The sequence below is a fragment of the Uranotaenia lowii genome, chromosome 2, assembly GCF_029784155.1.
Source record: "Uranotaenia lowii strain MFRU-FL chromosome 2, ASM2978415v1, whole genome shotgun sequence".
NCBI lineage: Eukaryota > Metazoa > Arthropoda > Insecta > Diptera > Culicidae > Uranotaenia > Uranotaenia lowii.
The window spans coordinates 134,635,481-134,648,569 of NC_073692.1; the positions used below are offsets into that span (position 1 = coordinate 134,635,481).

Genomic DNA, 13,089 nt, shown 5'->3' on the forward strand with positions numbered 1-13,089 from the left:
AATTCGCTAAATTATACGGCAGAAAACGCTCATCGTGCCCCAATTAATAGCGCTCTGTTCGCCCCGAACTAACTCAATTCAGTAAAAACGTGTTTTAAAATTGATTAAAGTGAAAAGTCAAAATTTTTATTATGGTGAAATTGACAATTGAAACAATGTTTACTTCATGTTGCAGTGCGTACATTATAGATCAAGATGATAAGAGCTTATTTCGTGGTGCTCAAATGTTATGATATTTTCGTCACTTGAGAACCTAGCTGGTTTTTTTAAATATCTCTGTAAAGTTAATAAGGAGATTCCTTTTTTTTTGTGAAAAATTAATACTATGGGAAGTACGAAACAAATCGTCATGAAAATTTATTTAAGAAAATACGTACTTTTGTAGAAAAAAGGAGTGCTTTTTATGCCCTGGGTGCTCGTTATGCCCTTATCTCGCCTGAATAAATTATCAATCCATTAAACATTCACCAAAATTTTTAGAAACGTTCCACAAAATATAGAATGTTTCAGCTTTATTTCAATCAAAATTCACATTAAAAATACATGTTCCTTCAATTTCCTTCTTAATGAGTTATTAAAAGTCATTATGCTAGTGTTGCATTATTCAAACTCCCCGACCACTCGTATTTCATTAGCGAAACTGTTAGTCGTCCAAGATTGATGCAGCAAACTTTGTACCATTGTTGGGATAATCATTCGAACCGAGAGTGACGCTAACCGATGAATAAGAGATGCGCTATCCTGTCCAACAATGGACGGACAAATTCCACATTGCATTCCGTTGCATTTATGTATCCTATAGCTGTAACTGTTCGGAAAAGGCAAATTTAATTCAAAACTTTCCCCCGACGTGGTCACACCCGACATTGTTTGTTCTCTCGGAGTTTGTGAGGCGAGGAGACCATTTTGTGGGGAATTGTTTCAATTACAGCACTTTGCAAGTGCCACTAAGAAATGCCGTTTGAACAGGGCAAAAAAGGATCGGATGCAATCGAACCGTGAATGGGAATGCTCACTCGGCAGTAATGTTAGTAAGATAAGAGCTAAGCCACTGCGAGAAAAAGTTTGTTGTTAATCGCTTTTGTTTGAAGTTTAGTGGTTTTTTTTTTCAGTAGAATTAATGCTACTAACGGCACTTGGTGTGTATTGTAGAATCTCATTATATTCCATGTAACCATTTCCGACCACCCGTTCTGCACTCTGTTCTTTGGTTTTGTTGGTCTACCCTACGGTGAGACAAATTTTGATATAATTTTCAAAAAGACATACACAGTCTAGCCGATTTAGGCTTAATAGACTGAATAAATGACGAAAAACTTAAGATAAACAGTACCGAGATGGGCATCGAACTCATCAGCAGTGGACCAGCGATTTGCGTTTTACAACGCTAATCACTCGACAACCGACGTGTACTATTAACTCTGGGCCTGGGGCAATTGACGGCGAAATTATGTTAAACTCTGGCGTAATTCGGCCATTTCATTAAAACAACTTTGTCTCAAAATCCGACCAATATCTGGGAAAAAAAGAAAAAAATAATAGTTCTCTACAGAATAGAATAAAAGAACTCAATCGACTTAGACAGCTTTAAGATGAAAACCCCTGATTAATCTATGAATAATACTTCATACGTGATTTTTAAAGCTCAATGCTAGTATTCTTCCGTAAAAACCACTCATTGTAAACGATAAATTTTCGGGTACCGCTCTCTGCAAACACACTCAATAAATAATACAACGTAATAGTGCACTGAATCAATTTCCTTTGCTTTCCGTTCACTTTCAGGCTCAACACGAGATGGCTCAACCTTTATGCTCTAGTCCGGACATCCTAGAGCCAACAACCATCGGAAACCATTATCACCTAAATTGAATGAGCACAGGCGGGCCATCCCCATTCCGGAGATATTGTCACTTGGAAAAAGGGCCGTCCCACAAACAACTCGACAACAAGCAAACTCTAGAGCTGCAACCATATTTATGCTGGCGACAAGTACAATAAATTGCAGCATCTTTTCGGTTGCTCCATTGATCGAAAATTTGTCCCTTCGAAGATGCAGTTACCAATCGAGGGGGCGAACCAAAACGGAAGTTGTGAGTGTCAGTGCCAGTGCCAGTGAGATAAACATCCCGAACACATGTCTCGGGGAGGGAACCAGAACAGAAAATAAAATCCGGTATCAGCTCCGGAGCTGCCAAACATCATCATGAGTGATTCGGAAAACTGTTGATAGGGACAAAACCGTCTAACAAATCATCACTACGCTCTCCTGGTAGGAAATTGGTTTCCGTGAATAACAGTGAACGGAGATTGGAAAATCGTGTTGCGCTGAGAGAATCGTTAGGGGTGTTCATATCGTCTGGGAAAATTATCGATGAACTTTAGTTGAAGTTAAATTACACTGCCCAAGTAACAGTTTTAGCTTTATTATGATCAGCAAAATTTCGGTTGGACTATAGCATTGATCTTCCTAAAAAGCAAAAGCCTATTCTATAACATCACCAGAACTCTAATAATGTTAAAATCTATTTGGCCCTAGGCTAGAAACGTCATCATGACCAATTTTTTTAACCTCGATAAAATCATTATGCTTTAATATTTTGGTCACCAAAGGTTATATAAAGCCAGGCATGTCAAACTCGTTTAGGTGTGCGCATAAAAACATTTTCTATGACGTAGAGGGCTGCAGCCAAAATCAGTTAAATCGGTACCGTAAACTGGGGGAACTTTGATCAGCGGGGTAACTTTGATCAACATGAAATTTTGGCAGATAACCATCATTAACTAAGTATGGAATTCAAATATCTGAAAACTGTTCACTACGTTTGAAAGCCTGTAAATTGAGTTACAAATAAGACAAATTTGGTTTTTATTGGAAGATTTGTTATATTACTTAATATCTAATTTTAAAATCTTAAAATATCCGGTTTTTTGAAGGCTCACAAACAAACATCTCTCCTGATCAAATTAAAGCATTCAGGAGCAAATGGGTTGTTTAATGTGAAAGTTCAACTTTTTCTTGGTTTAGGATAAGTTTAAGTGTTATTTTTATGGTCATTTAATGAAAATTTTTGGATATTGCATAAAAACAGTCATTTTCCATGAAAAAGGCCGTTTTGAAAAACTGGCTAAAATCCCTATCAAATGGTTGAGTTTGAAGAAAAAAACGAACATGGGAACAGTACGAGGACTTAGGGAATTGCGTGAAGGTAAAATTTATTTGTTTTTAAGGCCAAAAAATATTGAGAAATATTTATAATTTTTGCCCCTAAATGTATGTAAGAACATTGTCCATTTTTCGAGTATATTTGTTTTTGGGAGAAAACGTTGAAAAATTCGGTTGAGTCCAAACAAAAAATTACTGTTATCGATGTTTTAAGCCTTCTGTGGTTAATGGCATCAAAACAATAAATTTGAAGATGTTGAGATACGTAAAAACCATAGTGATCAAAGTTACCCCGAAACTCGAAATCTGGTTTTCTAACAAACATTTAATTATATCCACCAATGTCGTTTGAATTTACTGCAATCAATGATCATGTTTAATGCTCCTCACCTCAGTAAGGGTTTTAAAGCTGTTAGGTATTACGAAAAAGCAACCCCTTCCAAAATATTCTAAAATGAATGAAAAAAGTGATCAAAGTTCCCCCAGTTTACGGTACATTCAGATTTAGTTTTTTTGCAGTAATATTTTACATAAAAATCAGTGGTGTTTTTTTGTGCCAATTTAAGTCGGCGATACGCGGGCCGCATGCGGCCCGCCAACCCCCAGTTTGACATGCCTGTATAAAGCCATTTAATAATGTTAACCATTTTTGTTTTATTCGATTTTGTGAGTTCTCGGAGTTTTTTAGTTATTTTTTCCAGAAACAATGATGGTTGATGAATGATAATTCGATTATCGAGATATGATCTGGAAAAATTAATAGCCAAATCATTAATGTTTTAACCATATTATGAGCATCTTCTCTACTGCCAGACAAGATTTTAAACAAGAAGGTGTATGAAATAGTATCTTAAAATGAATGCGCCTCGTCAAATCTGATGGGCATAGATGATGGAATCGAAGGGAAATAGACTTAGAAAAATATTTTCAAATACTTGCATTGTGAATCCATCAATATGGCGTCATTTTGTGTCCTTCGATTTTGCAACCAACAAGGCGTTAGTCAATTCAATGCTTAATAGCTTTATTATGGTCAGATAAATAGCTTTTTATTTTGAAAATGGTTTAATGAATGACATATAAAAAGCCAAATTCTGGCGTTTCCCTCGCAAGCCAACCAAATACACGCTTAGGGTGAGTTCAACATTTCTGAGTTGTTAATCATTAGTACAGTAAAAGAGGACAGACTTTTTGAATGGAAAGGGATTGGTCGTGAATGATCCATGGAATAAATCATGAGTTTAAGTCGAATTTCGTTGTCTGACGCCATTTTAAAATCCAAGATGACGGCTTCCGCAGAACTTTAAAATGTTGTAAATGACTTAAAATCACATGAAACTTCAAGAAAATTGGTATTGGGTGAAAGGGCTAAACGTGTATAAATTATTCCTAAGTTTTTATTAAGTTATTGAACACAACTTTTTAAAATATGCAGAAAATAAATAGTATAGTAAATATCGAATTTTGAATCACTTTAAAGGGAGTTTTTTTACATTGAGATTCATATTGTAGTCAATTTCGTTAAATAATACATTTCCTCGCACGACATTATAAAGATTTGTGTTCTCAGCATGATTTAAATTTGCTCGCGTTTACTTTAATTATCATTTTGCTGCCAGACATGCTGAGACAGTAGCGTCCATTGCCCGGGGGCTACATTAAGCTTTTTGGTGTGAGGGAGTGTGGTGGCTTGCTATAAAAAAGTCGCATTTCACTATCTGGTGGCGGCTTCCGTTCAACTTTAAATGCTGTAAATGACAAAAAGTCACATGATGGCGACTTCCACTGAACAATAAAATGTTTTTAATCACTGAAAATCACCACTATATGGTCATTGGGTAAAATGGCTAAATTAGTTTAAGTTGAATTTCTCTATCGGACGCCTTATTGAAATCCAAGATGACGACTTTCGCTGAAGATTAAAATGCTGTAAATAACTAAAAATCGCATGAAACCCCCACGATATGGGTATTGGCTAAAAGGCTAAACTAGAAGAAATCAAATTTCGCTATCAGACGCCATCTTGAAATCCATGATGGCGGCTTCCACTGAACTTTAAGGTGATTTTAACCACTGAAAACCGCAGTAAACGCCCACATTATGGGTATTGAGTGATAGGATTAAACTAGAAGAAGTCTCGGATTTTGCTATCTGACGCCAGCATCAATCCAATATAGCGGCTTTTCCTAGTGAAATTTCGGCCTGCAGTCTATTTTAGAGCGAAAACTACACTTTTTGGTCCTTGAAATATGTATGACCTTTCATGGAAATAATATGTCATCATAAATCGCAAGCATTAAAGATTGCTTAGTTGTACAGTGGGATTAAATATTGAGCTTTACACAATTCTACTGCGATTCAAAACAACTTTGTTGATCTTTCTATACATTTAACAAAATGTTATCGTAGGTATATAATGAATTATACAAACCATAAAAGATAAAATATAACTTCATTTAGCTACAACATGATGTTTATACAATTCCAATCTAAACTGGATGCTTATACAATCTACAATGAACACTACTTTACGATTTCTGGTTATCTGGAATCGTTAATCACAGAACCGTATTTTTTGAAGCGTCGCCTGTGTTTTTGTCAACGCCGAACGTGTGTGCCACTTTTTTCATTTTTATATTTTTTTTCTTAATTAAAACTGCCTTCTTTTAAGCAACAAAATTCGTCAAGGATTTCCAATTTTTGCAATTGATTGTAATTGAATAATTAAGTTTATAAATTTTTGCAATTGTTGACATAAGATGAATACGATATTACTTAGCATGAGAATTACAATATTGACAATTATTTACCGATTAAGTTTATCTCAATAAGCGACTTTGAATGACAAGTACGGATAAATTGCTTAAATTCTATAATACGATGTTCTCACAATAACTGTACGACATTTCATGGAAATAATATGTCATCATAGATCGCAAGCATGAAAGATTGCTCAATTGTACATTGGGATTAAATATTGAGCTTTACACAATTCTACTGCGATTCAAAACAACTTTATTGATCTTTCTATACGATTAACAAAATGTTATCATATATAATGAACTATGCAAACCATAAACGATAAAATATAACTTCGTTTAGCTACAACATGATGTTTATACAATTCCAATCTAAACTGGATGCTATACAATCTACAATGAACACTACTTTACGATTTCTTGTTATCTGGGTATGGCGTTTATTGCAATTATTACAATTTTTTGTCATTTAAAGTTCAGCGAAAGCCACCATCTTGGATTTCAAGATGGCATTAGATAACGAAATTTGACTTTTACTGGTTGATCTCTTTCAACTTATACCCAAATTGTAAGGGTATTGTAAGGACAATGAAATTCGATTTCTACTCGTTTATCACTTTCTCCTAAAACCATATTGTGAAGGTTGATATGTTCAGTAAATTACAGCTTTGCAAAAAAAAGTGGAAGCCGCCATCTTGAAATAATGATGGTGACAAGCAAAAAAAAATCCTAACATTTTGGCCCTTTTCAACTCAGTACGAATATTGTAAAGATATTAATATCATTTATGGTAATTTGAAGTTTTCAATGACTTTTATACCTTTATTTTTTTCAAAATCAACACACAAAACCTATAAAAAATGTGTAAAAATAAAAATTCCAATCCAAATATGCGCTATCAAACCTGAGCGTGTCTTGTTTTGTCATCTTGATTGGAAACTGTCACTAAGTTTTATGGCGGTTTAATAATCATGTACTGAGTGCTATTATAGAACATGCAAAATAAAGCTAGGAGCAAACTTCTAAGTTTGTTTTTTTATTATAGATTATACAGAGCATTCACAACTCTTTCAAAAGAACTAAAACAGTATGTTAAATAAAAGCTTTATTAGTGTTTTCAAAACTATATGTAAACATATGGTCGATTCTAGAATATAAGCATTTTGCATGACTATAACTGAACCGTCATAAAATGAGCTGCACAAAATATGTTATAATTAAAGCATAATAAAACATCCTAATGCTAGTTAGCTTAATCTGTGTTACTTGGGATATTTGTTTGTTTTGATTTCGCCTTCCGGTGGAAAAGGGCGGATTGGCTTAGGAAGCGCAGATTTTCAAGCAGCTTCTGCTGAATGTTTGTTTTTATTTGGCCTTCGGGGGAGAATAGAAGGAGTGGCTTAGGTGGTGCAGATTTTTAGGACCGTTGCTGGTGAATGTTTGTTTTCGTTTGGCCTTCTGGTTGGAAAGGGTGTTGCTAAGAATAGTTTCGGATTGGATGACTGTTTTAGATTTTAAAAGCTTTTGCTGAGAATGCAATGTAGAATTGAGATGAAGGACATTTGAAAAATAAAATTTTATTTGAGAGAAAAACAAAAGTCAGTAAATGAAATATTCTTTTGAGAATAGTGGTAAAGATATGCAGAAATTGAATAAAATAATTAAATCTCTATTATTGGAAAATTTTGAACAGATTACAAAATGTCAAACTATTAGAAGTAAGGCGGCTTGTAACTTTATTCGCCAGCATTCAAAACAAAACATTGCTTCATGGACGCCCATAAGTTGATGAGTTTTTTTTTAAATTTGCATCATTATATTTCTATGGACGCTTTCTGAAAGCCCAGACCAAATTCTTAAATCAGACCTTGAGTAAGATTGCCGAAATCACAGAAAAATCTATGATTTCACAGAATTTTGAGCCAGTTTTCTCCACAGAGTCTGTGACACAAAACACAGAATTTTAGAAATAATCACAGATTCAAAAGAATTTTGAATTTTGGACGTTTATATCTAAATTCAATAGTTTATGTCAATATAAAAGTTATCTTTGAATCATAAAAACTTGATAAAATTGGTAATGTTCATTGATCTTTCTTAGGTAAAATGTAAAAAGACGCAATCTGACACGACTTTTGAATTAAATTCATAGGAAATGCATCACAGAAAACCGTCACAGAATTTTTTGGTAAATCACGAAAAGTCTTCAAAACATAAAATTTTTTTCGGCAACCTTAATCTTGAGTATTAATTTGACATTCCTCGCTTAAAACCGATATAGCTCTCTTGTTTCTCAACCGAATCGTATGAAATATATTGTTTTAAAAACCTCGTGATGTAATTCAAAAATGATTTAGAGTTAATATTTGGCTACAACTGTTCATTTTCCTGTTATTCAAAGTATTAAAAAAATTTATCGAAAACAATACTTCGGAAAAAAGACTATAGACCAGCAATCAAATGCCAAAATTGCACATAAAGCCAAAAAAACAATAAGAAATTATTCGGATGAGAATTAAAAAAGATATGGTGGTTTTGTCAGGAGTGTCAAATTTTCACTCCAGGAGATCTAACGGGTGAAAATTTCTGGAACGGGTGAGGCTTATTGGTATTATGGAGAAGATTTAAACAAAAAAAAAACAAAAAATAGACACCCTCAACGATTCTCTCAAATATATTCGGGTCGACAGCACCGCAGTAAAGGAATGTATCAAATTCGTTATAATGTAAAATCTGAAATATTTTCCAGTGACAACCACATTATTTAGAATAAGCCACAATGCACATCGATTTGTGTCAACTAGTAAAAGTTGGGGGCAACTCCACCATCAACGATTGCCGATAGCGATTTGGTGTTGGCATCTCTTTCTGACTGAAACACAACTTCAAACGTGCCCCTCTCTCTCGTGATTTAGGTTGTGATGTGAACAATTTTCTTCGGAGGACCAACAACAAGAACCAAAAGTGTCAACGACGACGACGACGACGACGACGGGGAAGAAATGGCGGCAACTCCATTGAAGTTTGTCGAGTACATGAACGTCAGCTCCCTGGGTGTGATGAGCTTTTTGAATGCTGCTGCCGGGAAAAGTGTTGGTCATGGGCTGGGAATGGGAACGGGAAACGGAAGTGAGGTTCCTGGGCCGGGTCTTGGCATAGGAGGATCCGGTGGCATGGTTTCTTCGGCTTTGGCGAACAACAGCGGAAGCAGCTTATCGGGTGGCTACAGTAACGCTGCTGCCGTTATCATCAACAATGAGAGCGCACAGCTGCTGAATTCTTCGATTTTCGGCGGAATCAATGGCACCGGCACCGGATATGGAAGCAGCAGCGGGAGTGGGATGGGAATGGGAATGGGAATTGGGCCTTCGGTTTTGGGGGGCACCGAACTAAGTTATGCCGGAACAAATCTCAGCCTGCCGTTCAACAACTATGTGCACAAGGAATTTATCTTTGATCGGACCGATGTGAGAGTGATTTTCATAACGTTGTACTCGTTGGTGTTTTGCTGCTGCTTTTTCGGTAAGTTGTCTATGCGATCTAGTGAATGTGCTTTGATGTTTACTGTGGGTGAAAAATGTTGCTTCAGAAAATCTTGTTTTTATTCAATCAATATTTTTTATTCATTGAAATTATCACCGATAAAACACACACACAAAATTTAAAAAAAAGTGACAACCACGCTTAATAAACTAAAAAGAGCTCAAAACAAAAATTTCATTTATATTCGGCCAATTCTAGCCGAACGTCATTGGTGAGTTTCCCTGCTAAACAAGTTTATAAACATTATCATTTTTATTTAACATTTTCATAAATATGTTCTGATTCTTAAATCTCAACCCAAAACTAGGGGTTGGTTTACCTAAAAAAGAAAAATTCTATTTTTAATCAATAACTAGCTGACCCGATTTGCTTTGTCACATCTTTAAAATCGATGGAATATAAAGTTTTTAAAGTTAAATCTGTTAATTCATTATGTTATATTCAAATACCGAGATCACAATAAGAATTGTACCTCTATGTGTTATGCTTGTCAAAATGTGAAAGATTGAAAATCTCCAAAACTTTCTTCTTCAGTTTGTTTTGAATTGTTTAACGGAAAAATCAAGCATAAGTTTACTTTTTTTTGGACGTAGCAATTGGCGTTGAGGACGATTTCGCCGTTTTCGTCCCTTCGAGAAAGCAGTTGAATTTTCAGTGTTCAATTTCCTTACATACTGAAATGAAGTTTTTGCATACGTGAGGTGCGTACATGACTCTTAAAAATCTACAAAGGTGCTGTACAAATTTGTAGGATATGTTAATAGTTAAAAATTGAATTTAAATAATATTTGAGAAATAAATAGCGAGCAAATATTTATTTTTGTCATAATAACCTGGCAACTCTGATGAGGCCAAATCCAAATTAAATTTCGAGGTTCTGGCTAAGGCCAACTAGTCACCAAAACCATCGGGGAAAACTGTACAGAACGCACCAGTTAAGCATTAACGCTATTTACAGGGCCAAAAATCATGCAAAAATCAAATTAAATGTTTAACATAATTAAGGGATATATTTTACGTCTTACTAGAAAGAAAAATAACGATCACATTTTTGTAAACAAAGCATAGGGGAAAGTGTTCCCTAATGCGCCTATTGGGTAATATGCACATATAGCCGATGGACGATATGGCTGTAATTCAAAAGTCAAAAAGTCAAAAAAAATTTAAAATCTAAACAAGATTTTTGTCAGTTTTGTTAAAATATATTGAACTTTAATTATCGTGCGTACAGAATGTATAAACAAAAATGTTAATGGTTTTTCTTTCTTATTCATCTGGGATCGAAAATTCAACAAATTGAAGCTTTTGGCAAAGGCAGAGTTGATTAGATATTGGAATAAGAGACAGTTTTTGAATGCCCATATCAAGCAGGTTGAATGCCTATATCAAGAAAAAACAGACTAATCTTATAAACTTTTTACTTTTTATCATTGAAACATTAAATCTACCCCCTAATCACAATCTTAGAGTAAAAATAGAAGAGCTCAATACCGATCCGATAAAAATACGATATGAACAAAATATTACAATGAAATATGGCCATATGGCATATGGCTTTGTTTTTAATTGCAAAAGAACTAGTGAAAACTTAAATTTTGACAAAGTTTCAGCCTTGACGTATGCTTATCATCCGTTTCTACCATTTCCAATTAAATAATATCAAAATATTGTTAGTGTAAATGAAATATAGCTTAAAACATAAATATGCGTATTTAGCTCACCGGTTTCGGAAATCGACTATTTTTACTATCTTTACTATAAAATTATTTTCGTCAAAACTGCAAGAGATTTTAACAGAAAAAATGCTCTAACGTATATAAAACAGATGTCAGCTCATGTGCATATAGGTTTTAGACTCCTTTCTATTGGCATAACGGAGAAAATGAGTACTTCCTTAATATGCTCATATAGCCCGCTCCTCCCCTACACTCATTTGATATTGCTAATCGTATCGAAAATTTCGCCTTTTGAAATACTCTTTTTGATATCCTTATAGGTAGAGATTCAATTTATTGGCTGATACCGCGACAAATATGGCGTCAGATGATTTTTCGAATCAAATATTGGTGCACCTTCTAAACTCGAAAAAGGTTTAATTTTATATAATTATGCATTCTTATCGTAATTTCGGAGTTAAATAAAATAAAAAGAATGACATTTGGCTTTGATATTCGGTTTTTCTCAAAAGTTAACAGCATTCTAAACTTGAGCGTAAAACTTGTGGTCTTGCGCCCTTTTTGTTCCTATTCAGATTTGATTGTTCTTAGTTAAAATTTGTGAAAATTGAATTAAATATAAAAAAATATTTATAGTCATCCGACGGGGCATACGATTGGAAAAAAGAAAAGCTGAAATTTAGTTAGTCTGCGCAGTATGTTTTGCCATAAAACCTTAAATGATAATCATGAAAAACTACAAGTTTTACGAAGATTCGATTTATCCTTCTGTTTCTAAGAATTTAAGTTGTTTAATGAAATTTTTACCTAAGAAGCTTGTTTGCCACAATAAAAATAAAGAAAAACACCATACGTAGCTATAAATTGGCATATTTTTTGAAAATAATGGCATGGGCCATCTTACCCCGCCGGTGCGTCTTGTACAGTTTTCCCCTACACTTATAGAATTCCTCCCCCTAGCCAAGTTTAGTTCCATTTGCTTTATCAGTTTCTGAGTCTTTGAAATATAAATTATGAGAGTCCCCCCTATTTAATATCAAGAAAACATTCCCCAATCCCTTCTAAGTGGTATTGTTGGATTATTTCTCGAGTTATTAAAAAAAAGTATAGTTGCACACCTCTCCTCTTTCTAGCTCTTCACTCAAAAGAAAGAAGGAATTAAAAAATTATTATTTCCATATGCTTTTCTATGACCAATATAAACCCATTTGCTTTAAATGTTAACGAATTATCCATTTTCCCCCCACTGGAGGGAAATGGACATATTTCGCCATTCCAAATACTCTCTTCTTTGAAAGTTTTTTTTGTATAACTAATTCTATAGCAAGGTTGCTAGATTTTTTTTCATCACTTATCGAAATTAAAAAAATCCTTGTAAAATTCTAGCATTTAAATACAAAACTGACGACCACAATTCCGGGAAGTATCCGGACAAATTTGGCCAAAACCCAGAAAAATATTTTTATTTGCCAAATAAAGTGAATATATCCGGTCTTTTTCTGTGGCGGACCGGAATGTTTTTAAATGTTGTATTCAATATTCAATCTTCTTCTAATATATAAAGATGAGTTGGACTATATATGTTTGTTTGTTTGTATGCACCTTATACAAATCCACACCGCTGAACCGATCAGCCTGAAATTAGGTACAGAGATGTAGTTGAACCAGGGTAAGGTTTTAGTAATAGTTATGATCCCCTCCCACCTAAGAAAAGGGACCCTCCCATAAACTTTCGGTTTTATTCACACGATCCAAAAGTCATGGCACCCGTTTTGGCAACCGCGTTTTTTTTTTCTTTGGCGGGGTTATTTTCACCATCACCATGGGCCGGGCATTAGAAACGACCGTCCAGGAGTTCACGTTCAAGCAAATCAAAGCTTGCTCAGCATTAAAAATTTTAACGGTAAAATTTTGGCGGGTTTTTTTTGTACATGCTACTGCTGAA

General features: G+C 34.5%; 1 protein-coding gene across 1 annotated transcript in view; it reads left to right on the top strand.

The window, feature by feature from the left end:
* Positions 1–13,089, top strand: part of LOC129741883 (trissin receptor-like) — a 183,672-nt gene that overhangs the window by 85,704 nt on the left and 84,879 nt on the right. Inside the window, exon 2 of the mRNA XM_055733696.1 lies at positions 8,841–9,447. Within this exon, the coding sequence (XP_055589671.1) occupies positions 8,928–9,447 (520 nt within the window). The 5' untranslated portion in view covers positions 8,841–8,927. The remainder of the gene's footprint in view (positions 1–8,840; positions 9,448–13,089) is intronic.